Source organism: Rhineura floridana, chromosome 7 (genome assembly GCF_030035675.1).
Source record: "Rhineura floridana isolate rRhiFlo1 chromosome 7, rRhiFlo1.hap2, whole genome shotgun sequence".
Classification (NCBI taxonomy): domain Eukaryota; kingdom Metazoa; phylum Chordata; class Lepidosauria; order Squamata; family Rhineuridae; genus Rhineura; species Rhineura floridana.
Genome location: NC_084486.1, coordinates 79,710,852 through 79,731,130, shown reverse-complemented (window position 1 = coordinate 79,731,130; position 20,279 = coordinate 79,710,852). Strand labels below are relative to the sequence as shown.

The 20,279-nt window shown below is 43.4% G+C and overlaps 1 protein-coding gene across 1 annotated transcript in view; it reads right to left on the bottom strand.

Moving 5' to 3' along the window:
* SORCS1 (sortilin related VPS10 domain containing receptor 1) overlaps positions 1–20,279 on the bottom strand; it is a 630,164-nt gene that overhangs the window by 87,021 nt on the left and 522,864 nt on the right. Inside the window, exons 12-16 of the mRNA XM_061636065.1 lie at positions 20,200–20,276; positions 3,894–3,985; positions 3,070–3,177; positions 2,024–2,141; positions 1,144–1,274 (exon numbers count right to left, since the gene is read on the bottom strand). Of these exons, the coding sequence (XP_061492049.1) occupies positions 1,144–1,274; positions 2,024–2,141; positions 3,070–3,177; positions 3,894–3,985; positions 20,200–20,276 (526 nt within the window). The remainder of the gene's footprint in view (positions 1–1,143; positions 1,275–2,023; positions 2,142–3,069; positions 3,178–3,893; positions 3,986–20,199; positions 20,277–20,279) is intronic.

The following is a 20,279-nucleotide window of genomic DNA, read 5'->3' as shown; positions in this document are numbered from 1 at the left end:
CAAAGAGCAAAATATCAACAGGGTGCTAAATTATCCCTCCCTGAGGCCCAAGTTATGGAAAGGAAACAGAATGGCAAGTTTTCTACTCCCTTCTGTTTTCTCCAGCATTATGGTCTTTTCTACATTGAATACAACTCTAAATTATTTGTAAATATCTGTTGATGGCTAAGATATGTACGTCTATTGTACACTATGAGATAAGTTAAAAATCCATATATTTCCACATCAGCAGTGGACAAAATGGAAGAAAGACTTGTACAAAATAAACTAACTGCAGTGGAAGGTTAATGAAGTTTCTTCCTATCAAACATTGCCCAGCTGGAGAGAGATGGAACAATCAGGTGCATCTTATTATTTATTTATTTATTAAATTTATATCCTGCCCTTCCTCCCAGAAGGAGCTCAGGGTGGCAAACATAAACACTAAAAGCATTTTAAAACATCTTTCTAGTCTTTCTTTCAGTTTTATCTCCTATATTTTCTATATCAACCATATTTTTTCAGAACTTTCCTCCAATTTCCTTTTCTCAATTCTTATAAAAAAGCCCTCTGAATATTTATCTCTTCTGTTTTCTCAGCTCCTGCTAGATTGTTTTTCTCCCACAGTGGACACTAAAAGATGGTAGTAAGAAGAGTTCTAACCATCTGCAGAAGGAGAAATATGGTGATTGTGACTCTGGGCCGAAAAAGGATCCCCTTCTATTTAATTGACAGCAAACTTTGAGAAAAGACTTGTCTAGGATAACATAACAATATATTTCCTGTAGGAATGGGCAGATCAGTCTGTTCCCATTCTATGTCATTTTTCCACTCTGTCCCATTTGTATCTTAATCTTTGCATTTTTAAAAATACAAAATCTGTCTCAAAATTATATTTAACTATGTATTTCATTACAAAATACAAATGCATCTTAATGCTTTTTTTTGTTAATCCTAGAATTATATCACAAAATTTGAAATCGAAGGAAAATTACTTTCTGATCCACACATTTGTCTGGGAGGTGGCTCAAGTGAGTTCTCATCAGAATTCACAGAAACCAAATTCCTCAAGCATCCTTAGTTCTCAGTGCACTTGCCAACATTATGTTTATTATCAGGCCATATAAGCTATAGCCTTGCTAAAGCTCTGCAACGACTACTCACCAATCAAAGTCGGCCTCTGTGCAAACACATGGTTCAGATGCCATGGCTCCAGCGTACTTGCCCTGCATACATTTCTTTTCTGACTTACGCTTCTTGTAGATCCTTTTTGCTCCCATGATGCATGCTTCTCCCTGGGGTAAGAGAAAAACATTCTCTCTACATACCACAATGATCAGATTTATCCCTGCAGTTTAATAAAAAAGGAAATGGAACAAAAATATTTGTGGCTCTTGTCTGACTAAATTAGAAAGAGCAAGTGGTTTTATTACTTTTTCTACTTTCAAAGCAAATAGACCAAACCTTTCTTAATTCTACAAAGACCACAGCTAGGAATGCAAAAAAAACCCACGGGCAAAAAAATAGGTGTGAGTCACAACTGAAGGAATCCAGATAAACCTGTTACCCTGTTATCCATTAGCAGCCATTGAGGTGGCGCAGGTAGAACACATTGCTCTTCCAGCTTCTGAACATGGTGGGTCTCTGCTGCTGACCAAGTGGGAGAGGTGTGCAAAGCTTGCTGCATGGTGGCATGGATGGTGCCATGCAGTGGAGGAGCCAATGCTACAACATGCCACACCACACCGACCTCCCCATGCCTTGCCCTTCCCCATCTTGATCACTGGCAGCAACCTGTCATGTGCAGAAGCCGGGAAAACTATGCTGCCCTGGCTGCACCACTTCACCAGCTGCTACTGCAATTAGCTCTAAGGACCACCTTCCACCAAAAGTGCTCACTAGCTGCAGCTGCGATTTGCATATATCAGATCCCTAAAAGAGGTGAATTCATTCATTCTGAACAACTAAAGTAGGCTGAGCAGAACTTTGTATCTTTAATCAGAAATCAATGGCACAACTCAAATCCAACTCTTGAATTTTTTACCTGGCTATGAAGCTGCCAGGGCCGGTAGTCACCTTCAGCACACCGTCTATCAAAGATTGACTTGTAGTCCACTTTCACCAGCTGCCATTCAGAGCGATGGCTGAAGTGCCCAAAAACTCTGCACAATATATATATTAACAGAATGTTATCATTTTGAGATCAGAACATGCCTGTTTGCCTAAATTTAACATTCTAAAACAACTTTTGAATCAAGCTAAAGAAAATGCATAAAAGTCCAGATGGCTCATATGAAACGGAATGTCAGGCTGCATCACACAGCTAGAAAGAAAGGATGCTAATGTGCCTGTGTGGCAATACCAGAGGCTAGTTTCTAGTCTCTCAAAACTTGAGGTATCTGATCATTAATTCTGCACAACAAGCCTAGAATCAACATTTACTGTATATGTGGTGTTACAGTGGGATAGATTTTTCATGTGTTATAAATGTATACTTGCAAATAAAATTTTAAAATAATAATGTAATAGGAATTTATTCAAAATATATTCTTCAGTACTCATCATTGTTTGATTTACAATGTACCAAACAACTATTAGTGGACTAAATACCAATGAATGCCCATGTGGATGGTAATTCAAACAGCAATATTAAAGATACACTTAGAAGCAAGTTATTCTGAAATAAAGCAAGTTAAATGCTTTCAAACGTGTTTGTTCTACCAATTACATTTTTACAATTGGTTTAGTATCTGGCTTCAATTAAACTAACTAGTTAAAATATAAATAAATGATCATATTACCAACCCCCCCAAATGTATGCATTTTATGAAATGTAAGAAATATGACATAATTTATAATATAATTAACTGAAATGTACCACACTGTTGAAATCATTTTCACTGCTACATTTCTCTCTTGTATTCCAAGGTTACATAGGATATCTAATCTGATCATTAGATTTTATACACTTAATTCTGTAATCCAATACATGTCTACTCAGAAGTAAACTCCATTGGGTTTAATGGAACTTACTCCCAGGTAAGTGTGTATTGGACTGCAGCCTTAGTTAACCATATATTCTCTACTTACGTCATTATTAAGGTCTCTTCTCCAGGCTCACCCAAAACTCCATCAACAAAAAGTGGGATGGAAGTAAAGCTGTATTTGCTCCAGGATCTTCCTTCATCAAAACTTAACCTGATGGAAACAAAAGCAATGGGACTCCCAAAAATATGATTTTTTCTACCATGCAAGTCTCTTAAATATCAGAGTAGTGACAATGCAGAGAGATAACTACAGGATTTCCCAAAGGATCAGCATTGATATCTATGTTTTCAGGCCACATATTAAATGCCCTGTGGAAACAGCATGGCTCAAGAAATGGCAAATATTTGCAAAGTGTGAGTCTTTAAGAGAATCTCATGACACTGGAAGAATGTGAAAGAAATGGTAGATGAAATTCAGTGTTGATAGATGCAAAACACTGGGGCAAAAGTTGCAGTTTTCTATATATCCTGTAGGATTCTTAAACATACATTTATCATGTACATAAAAATAATATATCACAGTTTGTCACATTAGGAGATGGAATGATTTATGACTACTATTATAAATTATTTTTTTATTTGAGGTTCCTGAACCTTGGGGGGGGGGATGAGAGGGACCAGTTCAGCTACTTGATATTAGCCCAAATGACAATTTGGCCATTAAAGGGTTCTTTCTGTAGCAGATCTTGTGTGTGAAACTGAAATCATTGCTTTAGTATGATCAAGAGAAGAAGCGTGTAATTTTTTTAATTGGCATTTCCTGGCACTTAGTTAAAATATTTAGTCATGGCCCAATTTTGTCAGGGGCGTGTAATATATAATGAAGGACTTCATGACTAATGAGATCAGAGAAGTCACAGTAATTACCAGAGATGTCGTATAGGCAGCGAGGTATGTTTCATGGCAACTAAAACCCCACCTTGATCCAGATAAAGAACGCTGTGTTCTTCTTCAAAGATCTGGAGAAATACATTAAAAAAAGGTATTAAGTTTAACTTCCCTCAGTGTGGGTCACAGTTCTAAAACCAGGTAGTGACAGGCTTCTTCTGCAAGATATACTGATGAGAATATAAAATGGCGAGAAAAATATTGTCACTCAGTTGGATCTAGCTTTTAATGTTGTCATATTCCCCACAAACCAAGCCTATTCTTGGAAATGAGAATGAACAAGGTGTCATTTCATTGATCAGGGAGGTTTGCTGAAGTTAAATTAACAAACACCCCTTTACTTTGCAGATGCAAGCTGAACAAATACAGAAATATTCATTTCCTGAAATGTTGGTTCAAATATTTAAATAGTTTCTATTTGTGGTTCTTTTTCAGTATCTGCCCATGCAGTGAAACTAGTAAAAATACTTACGAAAAATGAAAAAAACACATACTAAATGTCTCCTCCCCCACCCTGAAGAAATAATAGCATCTCTACAATGAGGATAGCCTGTCTATTTACATAGGGGGAACAACTGCAAGTCACCAAACAAGAACAAAAGTGGACACTGATTTGCATAAAGTTTGCATATGTGAATATATAAATGATGTTGTTGTTGTTGTTATGTGCCTTCAAGTCGACTACGACTTATGGCGACCCTATGAATCAGTGACCTCCAACAGCATCTGTCGTGAACCACCCTGTTCAGATCTTGTAAGTTCAGGTCTATGGCTTCCTTTATAGAATCAATCCATCTCTTGTTTGGCCTTCCTCTTTTTCTACTCCCTTCTGGTTTTTCCCAGCATTATTGTCTTTTCTAGTGAATCATGTCTTCTCATGATGTGTCCAAAGTATGATAACCTTGGTTTCATCATTTTAGCTTCTAATGGTAGTTCTGTTATAATTTGTTCTAACACCCAATTATTTGTCTTTTTCGCAGTCCATGGTATGCGCAAAGCTCTCTTCCAACACCACATTTCAAATGAGTTGATTTTTCTTTTATCCACTTTTTTCACTGTCCAACTTTCACATCCATATATAGAGATCGGGAATACCATGGTCTGGATGATCCTGACTTTAGTGTTCAGTGATACATCTTTGCAGTTGAGGACCTTTTCTAGTTCTCTCATAGCTGCCCTCCCCAGTCCTAGCCTTCTTCTGATTTCTTGACTATTGTCTCCATTTTGGTTAATGACTGTGCCAAGGTATTGATAATCCTTGACAAGTTCATTGTCCTCATTGCCAACTTTAAAGTTGCATAAATCTTCTGTTGACATTACTTTAGTCTTTTTGACATTCAGCTGTAGTCCTGCTTTTGTGCTGTCCTCTTTAACTTTCATCAGCATTCATTTCAAATCATTACTGGTTTCTGCTAGTAGTATGGTATCTTCTGCATATCTTAAATTATTGATATTTCTCCCTCCAATTTTCACACTTCCTTCTTCTTGGTCCAATCCTGCTTTCTGTATGATATGTTCTGCGTATAGATTAAATAAATAGGGTGACAAAATACACCCCTGTCTCACACCCTTTCCGATGGGGAACCAATCAGTTTCTCCTCTGTCCTTACAGTAGCCTCTTGTCCAGAGTATAGGTTGCGCATCAGGACAATCAGATGCTGTGGCACCCCCATTTCTTTTAAAGCATCCATAGTTTTCCTTAATCTACACAGTCAAAGACTTTGCTGTAATCTATCAAGCACAGGGTGATTTTCTTCTGAAATTCCTTGGTCTCTTCCATTATCCAACATATGTTTGTGATATGATCTCTGGTGCCTCTTCCCTTTCTAAATCCAGCTTGGACATCTGGCATTTCTCGCTCCATATATGGTAAGAGCCTTTGTTGTAGAAACTTGAACATTACTTTACTTGAATGAGATATTAAGGCAATAGTTCAATAATTACTGCATTCTCTGGGATCCCCTTTCTTTGGAATTGGAATGTATATTGAACACTTCCAGTCTGTGGCCCATTGTTTATTTTTCCATATTTCTTGACAGATTTTTGTCAAAATTTGGACAGATTCAGTCTCAGTAGCTTGTAGCAACTCTATTGGTATGCCATCTGTTCCTGGTGAATTGTTTCTTCCAAGTATTTTAAGAGCAGCTTTCCCCTCACATTCTAAAATTTCTGGTTCTTCATCATACGGTTCCTCTGTGAATGAATCTGTCATCCTTGCATCTCTTTTATATAGTTCTTCAGTGTATTGCTTCCATCTTCCTTTTATTTCATCTCGGTCAGTCAGTGTGTTCCCCTGTTGATTATTCAACATCCCTACTCTTGGTTTAGATTTCCCTTTCATTTCTCTAATCATTTGGAATAGGGCTCTTGTTGTTGTTTTGTTGTCCTCTTCTATTTCTATACAATAACTATGGTAATAGTTCTCTTTGTCCCTATGTACTAGTCGCTGTATTGTTGCAGTTAGGGTTCTGACCGTGTTTCTATCTCCTTTTGCTTTTGCTTTCCTTCTCTTTAACCATTTTAAGAGTTTCTTCTGTCATCCATTGAGGTCCTTCTCTCTTTTTAACTACAGGTATTGTCTTTTTGAATTCTTCTGATAATGTTTCTGACTTCATTCCATAGTTCTTCTGGTTCTCTGTCAACTAAGTTTAAAGCCTCAAACCTGTTCCTTATTTGATCGTTATATTCTTCTGGAATGTTATTTAAATTGTATTTTGGCATTATGATTGCTTTGTTGTTCTCCTTTAGCTTTACTCTAATTTTCGATACGACCAGTTCATGATCTGTACCGCTCCTGGTCTTGTTTTTGCAGAAAGTCTGGAACTTCTCCATCTTCTGCTACCAATTATATCATCAATTTGATTTCTATATTGACCATTTGGTGATGTCCACGTGTACAGTCGTCTTTTCGGTTGCTTGAAAAATGTGTTCACAAGAAACAAATTATTGACTTCACAGAATTCAATAAGTCTTTCTCCTGATTCATTTCTGTCTCCTAAGTTCTTCTCTGTTCCCTACTTTCGCATTCCAGACTCCCATGATTATTGGCACATCTTGTTTTGGTGTGTGATCAATTTCTTCCTGTACTTCTGTGTAAAATCTCTCCAATTCCTCTTCTACTGTGTTTGCTGTTGGAGCATAGACTTGGATAATGGTTATGTTAATAGGTTTCTTGTTTAATCTCATTGATATCACTTGCTCAGACCTTTCATTGTAGCTCCTAATTGCTTTTGCTACATCACTTCTCACTATTAAAGCAACCCTGTTTCTTCTTAATTTCTCATTTCCTGCATAAAATATTTTGTAGTTGCCTGATTGAAAATGTCCCATTCCAGTCCATTTTAATTCACTCACGTCAAGTATTGTAATGTTGATATGTTCAATTTCTTTCTTGACAATTTCTAAGTTTCCCTCGTTTATGGTTTTCACATTCAATGTTCCTATTGTGTGCATCATACAACTCCGGACTCTTCTTTTGCATCTGTGCGCATCAGCCTCTGCGCTTCCTTTCGGCTTTGACCCAGCTGCGTCATTAATCACAGCACTACTCGTACTTGTCCGTTGTTCTTCCCCAGTAGCTCAGTGAGTGCCCTCTGACCTGGGGGTCTCATCTTCCAGCACTATCTTGTGTTGCATTTTGGATACTCTGTTCATAGGGTTTTCGTGGTAAGAGATATTCAGAGGTGGTCTACCATTGCCTTCCTCTGAGTTTGGATGCATCTTAGTCTGGTGTCTCAGCTTTGACCTTTCCGCCTTGGGTGACCCTGCTAGGAGTCTAGCCTCTTGGTCTAGACTCCTGATAGCATTACTCTCAGCTTCTTCAACACTCTCAAACCTCCTCACCACATTTAGGATGCACACCTTAACGGGGGATATAAATGATATGCTAATTTATATCAAGAGATATAAATTTAGAAACAAGGGGTTGTATCCAATGCTACTGTTCTATGTGTGTAGCAAACTTCCACTCATGCAATGGGACTTCCCCTCTCTTTTCTTTCCTCTTCTCTCCCTGCCCCCCCAAATCTGCTCCCGAGGGTCTCCCAATCTGAATCAGAGGGTGTGTGCGGGACTTAAGGGGAAAGGAGAGGAGAGAAGAGGGGACTTTTGTTGTGCAAGTGGAAGTGTGCTGAATGAAAGGAACAGTAATGTTGGATAAAACCCAATGACTAAAATTCAAACTAAAATGTGATATGTCTCACTATCGTTGGGAAGACTGTGATTATGTCCAGGTGCTAACTGTTGATGGGCAACTTCAAGGCCCCTGCTTTCCGCTCCAATGGTTCTTTATCTTTGAACTGGAATTAGACTGGACAGTCTTTCAAATAGAGGACTGTCACCTGTAAAGGAGGACACGTAACCACCTTATACACAACCTGTACGGGTGCCTTGCAAATATGAGGCAAAGGCACCAATCCATCATCCAACCTGCTATTGCCACTTATGTAGTGGTGCTTGTCTGTGTCTTTCCAAACCAAGAGCAAGCAGAGAAACAGACATATGTGCATTCTTCGCATGTAATAATAAACACATCTTTTCTTAAGTGAAAGTTCTAGCTTTGTAAAACAAATTGTGAAGTGGCACTAGCTGGAACTCAGATGCAGAATTAAGAGATTGCGGCATTAAAAACCGAAGGAGTTGGGAGGAGAGCTCATCCATCACAGAGGTCCTGTGAGGGATGGCCTCTGTCCACCCTGGGGTTTGCCTCTGGAGCCTCTGCATCTAATCAAGGTTACTCCATTATATTGCAGAAGGGAAAAACAGTAAGAGGCAGCAGAAGCAAAAACCAAAGGAAGAACTTCTCAAAAGTACTCTTTGTGGGATATGCTCACTCCTTAATATTTACCCTCTTAATTTTTCTTAATGCAATGTAAGGATGTATTATAGTGTATATAGGAAGCTTTTCTATTACATTGTATTGAATTTCAAGCTTGCAGTAAGCTTACAGTGCTTTCTAGGCAAAACTGAGACATGTCGCAGCCTAATATTTGAAGAAGTAGTAAGCAGTTCACAGTTCTACAATCACATCTGTGAAGTACTTCCTAGATAAGCAAATGACCTTGATCTGCTATGTGATTCAACTCAGGTGCATTATATCAAATACAGAAGCATTGAGCATGAAATCATTCTTCAGGATTTTGCTGCTATCTAAGTCCCTCTTCACATGTTTCTAGATGGAGCATTATTCAGCCCTGGTAACTCCCATTGCTTCAGGCCCCTCTTTTACTTTCCATGCATGTGACGTCTGACTCCTTGGGAGGTATTTGCTTGTGTGTTATATAAACATTTTGTAAAGTTGAACCTCATGTAGTGAAGTTCTGAAATGTCATGAAAGCAATCACAGAGGTGATGGCAGCCACCGCACTCCAGGTTTGTGCATAGGTGTACTAAATCACTGGTAGCAAACCTGACATTACATTCACCAAAAATATTGCCTTCAGTTTAACAAACATACTTCAAAGTCCTTAGCACACTTTAATTCTGTACTGTTTGCAACAGGAATGCCACTCCCACTATTGGAGGAGGGGCAGAGGTTGGAAAAGTTACTTTTTTGAACTACAACTCCCATCAGCCCCAGCCAGCATGGCCATTGGATTGGGCTGATGGGAGTTGTAGTTCAAAAAAGTAACTTTTCCAAGCTCTGAGGAGGGGATATTTGTTCCCCATACACCCCTGCTTGAAAAGTCTCAAGCGGTGTTAGGCCAATTAGGAGAGGGCTCCTTAAGCCAGTTCCACCCCCAGATCTTCCTTCTTCTTTGTGGTGCTTTCCCTTTACAATGTGAACTTTGCTAGTTGCTTTTTGGGGGCTGAGTAGGAATTCTGGGGGGAGACTCTGTTTGGCCTTTGGGGCTCCAATTTTTCATCTACTTTACACCACTGGGTGAATTTAATTGGCTTTTGGAGTGGCATGGGTGAGGATTTGTTTATTTGGCATTTAGTTTGGACAGGTGATGAAATGTTTAAGAACTGGTTGGTTTAACACCTGAGGCATTATTGGCTGAAGGACAAGCTTTTGTCACCTTCTACTGTCTCTGCCTTGGGGGGGTCATTGGGGGTTCTCTTTAGGCTTGGCAAATGCACCTTGGTGAATGTGGACAGCAAGGCCATGGTGCACATGTCTGGTTTGCATATCCAAGGCTTTTGTACCAAGGAGGGGAAATTTACTTCCAATTCTTTACTGTGTGGCCATAGTTTGCAGCTATAAACATGCTCAGGAAATGGACATGTTTCCTTGTTACATAAACCCACCTGCTTGGATTTGTATGATTCGGTTAATTGGTTGTGCAGATCCTCTAATTTTGTTGTTTTTAATAAATATAACTGTTTTACCATTTAATTTTGCTTCTTGAGTATTCCTTATGGTTGTTCTGGCAAATACGGACTCTTAAAAGAGGAACAGCACGCAATAGTTGTGCATATTTTCCTTTTGTTGCTGTTGTTATTATCATTATTTATTAGGGCAATTTGCAAAAAATATAAGAAATGCAGTCCATTCCTTCCCAGCCTAGTGTATCTTGATCATCACAGATAGCACTTTGGTTATCAGAAACTATTCCCCTTAATAAATATCCATATATTGGATATGTTTTAATTAGTAACCAGAAATGCATTTAAGTGTATATTTAAAGTCAAGTACACAAGCAGTGAGCCTCAATGTTTTATGTATAGAAGGCAAAGTAATTGTCAGTTCAGCACTGACTCTTTGCTTTGTTAATTCCACTTAAGTATGTACTTGACTCCACTTTATGAGGAAAGTTATTGCACATTAATTAAATGCCAACTACTTACAAAAAACATATTTACTGATGTGCAACAACCATGCATTGTTGTCCATCTTATTACCTGATTGTGAAAGTTCATTACATATTTATAGTCAGTGTAATGAATATGCAATTAACAGGCAGGGAAACAAAGAGCAGTGAGAGGACAATTTTTGTTTGGAAATCATAATTTCTAATTTTGTGTGAAATGAATGTAAAGATGTTCTTATGAATAATAACTGATAGGCAGATATTTTAAAGCTGAAATTCACAAATCACTTAATCCAGAAATCTCATCCTATGGAAATGCATGTGAATTCTTAAGGATTGTGCCAGAGTAAGATATTTATTTCAATTAAAATATCCCACATTTCAGGATATAAATCTTTCCAAGGTAGCTTGGAGTATCAACCATCATTAATATAATAGCTATTTTTATATTTCACAGTATAAAAATGTATATAACAAGCCATCTGGATTCTCAGAGGGAAGCTAGTCGTAGATGGCACTATGATAGGCCAGTCCAGCTGGAACAGGCTTTGAAATGGTTTTGCCTGCCTCACAAGCAGGAGAGCGCAACTGGGCTCATGTCCTGCTTGTGGGCTTCTGAGAAGCATCTGGATGGCCACAGTGAGAACAGAAGGTTGTACTAGAGAAGGCTTTGGTCTAATCCAGCAGGGCTTTTCTTATGTAGTTACTCTCTCTCTTTCTGGACTGATGCCATTGTTATTTTTATCATTTTTATCATACCTATTATTCATATAAAAAAGTAACAAAAGACAGGAGAGGATGACAGGACTCCTGCCAGTGGGCTCGTTTAATGCTGCTTCAGTGTTATTTTGCTACCTGCATATCTTTCAAGTCAACAGACTGTCAGAGCCTTTCAAAATGGTGACTGCTATGCTTTCTTTTCACTCAGTGATGTTAATGATTAGAGGTTGCATCTGAATGCATTCCTGCTACCTCTCAATCACTAGTTGGATGCACTGGCAGTGTTGGATGCTGTGGAGAGAGACATATTCTAAAGATGTTAGGCTTACAGATGCCAGAAACAGTAAACCACTACATTACCCACCATGCCCAAGTGCTGTGGAACACACCTTGCATGGATTAGTATCTACAACCTCTGTGGATCTGATACTTTCAGGACATTATAAGTGTTCCTTTTGCCATTCTCACTGCCTCTGATACATCTGACGGATCATCTAGACAGGACAGGGGTGATTTGGCAGGGCCTGATTCAAATTCTGAATGCCGTAGCCTCTAGACTCTCTTTTTGGCAAGGTGCTTGAGAAGGTGGTGGTGGTCCAGATTCAAACTTGCTTGGAGGAAACTGATTACTTGTATCTATTCCAGTCTGGGTTCAGGCCTTTTCATGGCACTGAAACCACTTTAGATGCCCTGGTTGATGACATCTGTCAGGAAAGAGATGGTGGGAATGTGACCCTGCTCATTCTCCTTTTAATACTATTGACCACGGTCTCCTTCTGGAGCATCTCAGGGAGGTGGGTGTTGGAAGCACTGTGCTTCAGTGGTTCTGCTCATACCTTCAGGACTGTTTCCAAAACATTATGGGAGACTATTGCCTGGCATCATGGAAACTGTCCTGTGGTGTTCCTCAAGGTTCCATCTTGTTCCCCATACTATCTAACATCCATATGAAGCCACTGGTAGCTCTCATCAGGAGATTTGGAGTGAAGTGCTATCAATATGCCAATGACATCCAACTCTACCTCTCTGTTTCTTCTGAATCAGGAGAGGCGGTTGAGGTGGTGAACGGGTGCTTGGCGGCAGTGATGGGCTTGATGAGGGCCAATAAACTGAGGCTGAATACTGAAAAGACAGAGGTGTTACGTGTCCAGAGTTCTCACATTCAGGAACTAGGGAGATGTCCTATTCTGGATAGGGTTGAGAGAGGGTCCACAACCTAGAGGTACACCTGGATCCAACATTGTCACTGGAGACTCAGGTAGCCTCAGTGGCTAGGAGTGCCTTTTTTTTTATAGCTCTGGCTGGTTTGCTAGCTCCAGCCTCTTCTGTACAGAGATGACTTGGCCACAGTACTCCATGCTCTGGTAACTTCCAGACTGGATTATTGCAATGGGCTCTATACGGGGCTGCCCTTAAAGATGACTCAGAAACTTCAACTGGTTCAAAGTGCAGCAGCCAGATTACTGGCTGGGATTCCCTTTAGAACTCATATAACCCCTGTTTGAAAACAGCTGCACTGGTTGCCAATTTGTTTCCGGGCCCAATTCAAGGTGCTCACATGAGTGTTCAAAGCCCTAAATGATTTAGGTCCCAAATATCTGAAAGACCACCTCCTTCCTTACAGACCCTTTCAGGTGCTGAGATCAGCAGAGGGGGCCTTTGGGTAGTTCTGCCACCTTTGGAAGCTCGGGGGTGGTGGTCTAGGAGAGGGCATTCTCTGTGGAGGCTTCTAAGTTGTGGAACTCCCTCTCCACAGAGGTGTGTTTGGCAAGTTCATTGTACAGTTTTCAGTGAATACTGAAGAGGCACCTTTTTACCCTGGCTTTGACACCTGAGATGTGTATTTTTAGGTTAGGATCCACCCTTTTGTACAATTTTAGGTTGTTTTTAACTGTTAATTATGTATTTTAAAACTATTGTGACTTGCCCTGGGACCTTTGGGCAACATCCAGACAATAAATCATCATCATCATCATCATCAGAAGTAAAATAACACTGAGCTCAATGAGACTTACTTCCCAGTAAATGGGCTTAGGATTCTAAAGCCGTAGGCTGCGAGTAAGTCTCACTGAATTTTATAGGATTTACTTCTAAGTAGGCATGCATAGGATTTCACTGGTAATCTTAATTTCTAATATTTATGTGGCATTTTAGGAAATGTTTCTATTTGCAGTGATTTTACTGAGGTCTTGGGATGGTGCTAGAATATGTAAAATTTTCTGAAGTTTCTGACAACAAAGGAGTAAAGTTAGTATAACTTTCATTATATTTAACCATGAGTAATAGCATGTAAATAATGAATTGCATATTCCAGTTCTCATAAAATAATAAAAAGAACAAGGATCAATAAGGGAAACAGAAAGGCAATGAATTTAAATAGAACAGAGGTAAGTATTTAAGAACTTAGATTTCATAGTTCCTACTGTAGGCTGACTGTTATAAAGTATAAGGAAGTGGTAGTGTTATAAAAGGATTTGATATAACATTTAGAACAACAATATTTAGAATTGTATCAGATTAGGGGCAGAATGCCCCAGGTTGAGATTATTTTATTTATTTGATTTGATTTCATTTGTATCCCACCCTTCCTCCCAGCAGGAGCCCAGGGCGGCAAATTATGGTTTGGCTTTGTGAAAAAACTTTGATTTTTCAACTATTGCAAAACCATGAAATCTCATGGGGGGGGAGATGGTTGCTGCTAGATAATTTCAATTCAGCTCTTATTATTAAAACCATCTTTTTATGGGAAAAATTGAATGTAAGACGTACAAACCAAAGGAGTTGAGACTTTGCATATATTCCAAGCAAATGAAATCAAAGCCCTCAAATATGCTCAAAAAGTGCCTGTTTGCTCTGCTGCCTGATTGCACTCATGAACATTTGAGAAGGGGTGGACATCTATGCAAGCACCTCTCCTTGAAAGCTCACAATACCCCTAATCAAATGCTCTTAACAGAGAGTTACACAGGTGTTCTGTTGATAGAGAAGTCTTATAATAATAATAATAATAATAATAATAATAATAATATTTTATTTATTGGTCGCCTATCTGTCCAGGTTAGTGGACACTCTAGGCAACTTACAATAACAAAAAGCTATACATAATATACATATACAAAAACAAACCACAGTCCTAAACAATTTAAAACCAATTTCCAATTAAAACATCATAAAATTAATCCTCCTTAATCCCACAAAAAAAAAAAGCAGCACACAAAAAACAAACAAAAAACAAACAAACACCCAGGCCACCCCAGCCAGCCGGCTTATGTATCCCTCCAGAGAGGGACAGGTGGTAGCAATCAGTCCCAGCTGGCTGGGTACCTGGGGCCTGGTTCTGCAGGATGCAGGTCTGCCAGGCAGAAGTCCCACAGGGAAGGGTGGTGGAGGTGGTGATCCCACAGCAGCAGCAGCAGCAGACTCTCCTTCCCTGGGCGGCGATGTTCTCTTCCTGCAGGCCCTGGGTCTCCCAGGCCACCCCAGCCAGCCGGCTTATGTATCCCTCCAGAGAGGGACAGGTGGTAGCAATCAGTCCCAGCTGGCTGGGTACCTGGGGCCTGGTTCTGCAGGATGCAGGTCTGCCAGGCAGAAGTCCCACAGGGAAGGGTGGTGGAGGTGGTGATCCCACAGCAGCAGCAGCAGCAGACTCTCCTTCCCTGGGCGGCGATGTTCTCTTCCTGCAGGCCCTGGGTCTCCCAGGCCACCCCAGCCAGCCGGCTTATGTATCCCTCCAGAGAGGGACAGGTGGTAGCAATCAGTCCCAGCTGGCTGGGTACCTGGGGCCTGGTTCTGCAGGATGCAGGTCTGCCAGGCAGAAGTCCCACAGGGAAGGCTGGTGGAGGTGGTGATCCCACAGCAGCAGCAGCAGCAGCAGCAGACTCTCCTTCCCTGGGCGGCGATGTTCTCTTCCTGCAGGCCCTGGGTCTCCCAGGCCACCCCAGCCAGCCGGCTTATGTATCCCTCCAAAGAGGGACAGGTGGTAGCAATCAGTCCCAGCTGGCTGGGTACCTGGGGCCTGGTTCTGCAGGATGCAGGTCTGCCAGGCAGAAGTCCCACAGGGAAGGGTGGTGGAGGTGGTGATCCCACAGCAGCAGCAGCAGCAGACTCTCCTTCCCTGGGCGGCGATGTTCTCTTCCTGCAAGCCCTGGGTCTCCCAGGCCACCCCAGCCAGCCGGCTTATGTATCCCTCCAGAGAGGGACAGGTGGTAGCAATCAGTCCCAGCTGGCTGGGTACCTGGGGCCTGGTTCTGCAGGATGCAGGTCTGCCAGGCAGAAGTCCCACAGGGAAGGGTGGTGGAGGTGGTGATCCCACAGCAGCAGCAGCAGCAGACTCTCCTTCCCTGGGCGGCGATGTTCTCTTCCTGCAGGCCCTGGGTCTCCCAGGCCACCCCAGCCAGCCGGCTTATGTATCCCTCCAGAGAGGGACAGGTGGTAGCAATCAGTCCCAGCTGGCTGGGTACCTGGGGCCTGGTTCTGCAGGATGCAGGTCTGCCAGGCAGAAGTCCCACAGGGAAGGGTGGTGGAGGTGGTGATCCCACAGCAGCAGCAGCAGCAGACTCTCCTTCCCTGGGCGGCGATGTTCTCTTCCTGCAGGCCCTGGGTCTCCCAGGCCACCCCAGCCAGCCGGCTTATGTATCCCTCCAGAGAGGGACAGGTGGTAGCAATCAGTCCCAGCTGGCTGGGTACCTGGGGCCTGGTTCTGCAGGATGCAGGTCTGCCAGGCAGAAGTCCCACAGGGAAGGGTGGTGGAGGTGGTGATCCCACAGCAGCAGCAGCAGCAGACTCTCCTTCCCTGGGCGGCGATGTTCTCTTCCTGCAGGCCCTGGGTCTCCCAGGCCACCCCAGCCAGCCGGCTTATGTATCCCTCCAAAGAGGGACAGGTGGTAGCAATCAGTCCCAGCTGGCTGGGTACCTGGGGCCTGGTTCTGCAGGATGCAGGTCTGCCAGGCAGAAGTCCCACAGGGAAGGGTGGTGGAGGTGGTGATCCCACAGCAGCAGCAGCAGCAGACTCTCCTTCCCTGGGCGGCGATGTTCTCTTCCTGCAGGCCCTGGGTCTCCCAGGCCACCCCAGCCAGCCGGCTTATGTATCCCTCCAGAGAGGGACAGGTGGTAGCAATCAGTCCCAGCTGGCTGGGTACCTGGGGCCTGGTTCTGCAGGATGCAGGTCTGCCAGGCAGAAGTCCCACAGGGAAGGGTGGTGGAGGTGGTGATCCCACAGCAGCAGCAGCAGCAGCAGACTCTCCTTCCCTGGGCAGCGATGTTCTCTTCCTGCAGGCCCTGGGTCTCCCAGGCCACCCCAGCCAGCCGGCTTATGTATCCCTCCAGAGAGGGACAGGTGGTAGCAATCAGTCCCAGCTGGCTGGGTACCTGGGGCCTGGTTCTGCAGGATGCAGGTCTGCCAGGCAGAAGTCCCACAGGGAAGGGTGGTGGAGGTGGTGATCCCACAGCAGCAGCAGCAGCAGACTCTCCTTCCCTGGGCGGCGATGTTCTCTTCCTGCAGGCCCTGGGTCTCCCAGGCCACCCCAGCCAGCCGGCTTATGTATCCCTCCAGAGAGGGACAGGTGGTAGCAATCAGTCCCAGCTGGCTGGGTACCGGGGGCCTGGTTCTGCAGGATGCAGGTCTGCCAGGCAGAAGTCCCACAGGGAAGGGTGGTGGAGGTGGTGATCCCACAGCAGCAGCAGCAGCAGACTCTCCTTCCCTGGGCGGCGATGTTCTCTTCCTGCAGGCCCTGGGTCTCCCAGGCCACCCCAGCCAGCCGGCTTATGTATCCCTCCAGAGAGGGACAGGTGGTAGCAATCAGTCCCAGCTGGCTGGGTACCGGGGGCCTGGTTCTGCAGGATGCAGGTCTGCCAGGCAGAAGTCCCACAGGGAAGGGTGGTGGAGGTGGTGATCCCACAGCAGCAGCAGCAGCAGACTCTCCTTCCCTGGGCGGCGATGTTCTCTTCCTGCAGGCCCTGGGTCTCCCAGGCCACCCCAGCCAGCCGGCTTATGTATCCCTCCAGAGAGGGACAGGTGGTAGCAATCAGTCCCAGCTGGCTGGGTACCGGGGGCCTGGTTCTGCAGGATGCAGGTCTGCCAGGCAGAAGTCCCACAGGGAAGGGTGGTGGAGGTGGTGATCCCACAGCAGCAGCAGCAGCAGCAGACTCTCCTTCCCTGGGCGGTGATGTTCTCTTCCTGCAGGCCCTGGGTCTCCCAGGCCACCCCAGCCAGCCGGCTTATGTATCCCTCCAAAGAGGGACAGGTGGTAGCAATCAGTCCCAGCTGGCTGGGTACCTGGGGCCTGGTCCTGCAGGATGCAGGTCTGCCAGGCAGAAGTCCCACAGGGAAGGCTGGTGGAGGTGGTGATCCCACAGCAGCAGCAGCAGCAGCAGCAGACTCTCCTTCCCTGGGCGGCGATGTTCTCTTCCTGCAGGCCCTGGGTCTCCCAGGCCACCCCAGCCAGCCGGCTTATGTATCCCTCCAAAGAGGGACAGGTGGTAGCAATCAGTCCCAGCTGGCTGGGTACCTGGGGCCTGGTCCTGCAGGATGCAGGTCTGCCAGGCAGAAGTCCCACAGGGAAGGGTGGTGGAGGTGGTGATCCCACAGCAGCAGCAGCAGCAGCAGCAGCAGACTCTCCTTCCCTGGGCGGCGATGTTCTCTTCCTGCAGGCCCTGGGTCTCCCAGGCCACCCCAGCCAGCCGGCTTATGTATCCCTCCAAAGAGGGACAGGTGGTAGCAATCAGTCCCAGCTGGCTGGGTACCTGGGGCCTGGTCCTGCAGGATGCAGGTCTGCCAGGCAGAAGTCCCACAGGGAAGGGTGGTGGAGGTGGTGATCCCACAGCAGCAGCAGCAGACTCTCCTTCCCTGGGCGGCGATGTTCTCTTCCTGCAGGCCCTGGGTCTGCATTATTCTTAATGCTGTTCATGTTTTTATTAAAGTGCCTAAAACATACTTGCTAAATGTTACTCATTTTGTGCATCATCAAGGATATATAAGCCAGCCAAGCATTGTGTGGTTGTGGGACTGATTCTTATAGGAACTGAAGCAAAGTAATATCCTTCAGGTTAGTTAATTTCAATGGTGCCAAAAAGGCCCACTATAGCAGGCTTTCAGAAGCATGGCAAGCAGCAGTCATTACTAGAAGCATAACCCTATACAAAAACATTTTCAAGAGAGAATCACATTATTTTGGAGACCAATTTTCCCTCTCTGTCAACAAGGTAATAGCTAACTGAATTTATACCATACATGGTATTTATGTTATTTGTGTTATTTTTCCAACCAACATGTTCATTTGTTATTATAATTCTGCTCCCTCAGTAATGGGGTCATAATCACCTGAACTTAGATCCCCCTTCCCCTCCCCACCACACACAAATGCTTTCTTTGAGCTCTGGATTGTGTGGATTGAGCTGTTGATGGATGGTGTTCTGTTTCTGTAGCAGTGGCTTCAATTCAATGGCCTTTGACAGGGCTGTACATATTCTGGGTTCTACACAGTAAGTATGAGAGCCAGTGTGGTGTAGTGGTTAAGGTGTTGGACTAGGACCTGGGAGACCGGGGTTCGAATGCCCATACAGCCATGAAGCTCACTGGGTGACCTTGGGCAAGTCACTGCCTCTCAGCCTCAGAGGAAGGCAATGGTAAACCCCCTCTGAATACTGCTTACCATGAAAACCCTAGTCATAGGGTTGCCATAAGTCGGAATCAACTTGAAGGCAGTACATTTACATTACACAGTAACTATGCAAGCAGAGAATTGCTACCGGACAAGAGTTCAGCATCAGCTTTCATTTGAAGAGGAAAAGAAGGAGCAAGTTTCTAGTTCTTATGACTTCATTTAAAAAAGAAAAAAGAAAATGCCACAATGACACATATATCCTGGGGATATAATTGCAATGTTTTCTTCTAAAGAAAAACATCATGAGAATACAGATATGAAATAAATACTGAATGAGTGCTGCAGAATAAGTGCTACAGACTGAAAGAACTTGCAGAATGGGTCCGCAAAGACTGTGGGTCTCAGTCAGGATGCCAGAATTTTGAGAACAATATTCAACAATAACTTCTGTCTTTATCCTACATGTGGCTGTTTGTGAATTTTGGCTGAAACACTGCCAGAAACAGTGATATTAATCAGCCATTGTGCAACAAGATAGCTTAGATTCCCCAGTTCCACAGCTCACTGTGTAGCAACCACATCTCCTACTCTACCTCTTCCTCATGATGTAGAACAGGAAATGCTTCCTGGAGGGGTGCTCCAAAGAGCAAGAGGGGGCCTGCAACATCCAGAGGGCCACATGAAATTAGGCTGGGGACTGCATGCACTCCTGGGTATAGCATGATGAATGGGAAAAATCAGCCAAGGTTATTCATCTCACTGTATTTGATGAACTGCACAACTCTAATAGTTTTCATTAAATTGAAGCTAATAATGTCTGCTGTCTTTGAGAAATTCTTGCTCAGTTCCACAGCTCTCATCATAATGGGGGACCCGAGCAGTAGCTGTGGAACTGAGCAAAAATTTCCCAAAGGTAGCAGAAATATCAGCTTTAATTTAATGAAAACCACTATAACTGTACAGTTCATCAAATCTAGTGAGTCATTAAACACAACAGCTAAATGGGGAAATTAATCTGGTACCAATTTACATTCAGTTAAAATGCCCAATTCTGTTAAGAAGTCATACATGGTCCTTACCTACTGTTCAACAGGAAACTATAAACAGAGTGTATGTTATTATGTTTTATCTTTACCTGGCATAGTAGATTAATCCCTTGTGCCATCCAGAAGACAAACTACTTTTTGGGCATTGTTTTCCTTTGCTACTTACTTGTCTCCAAGTGTTGCCAGCATCAGATGAAACAAACATGCTGATATCATTGTCTGACAACTCATTCCCGATATTACCTG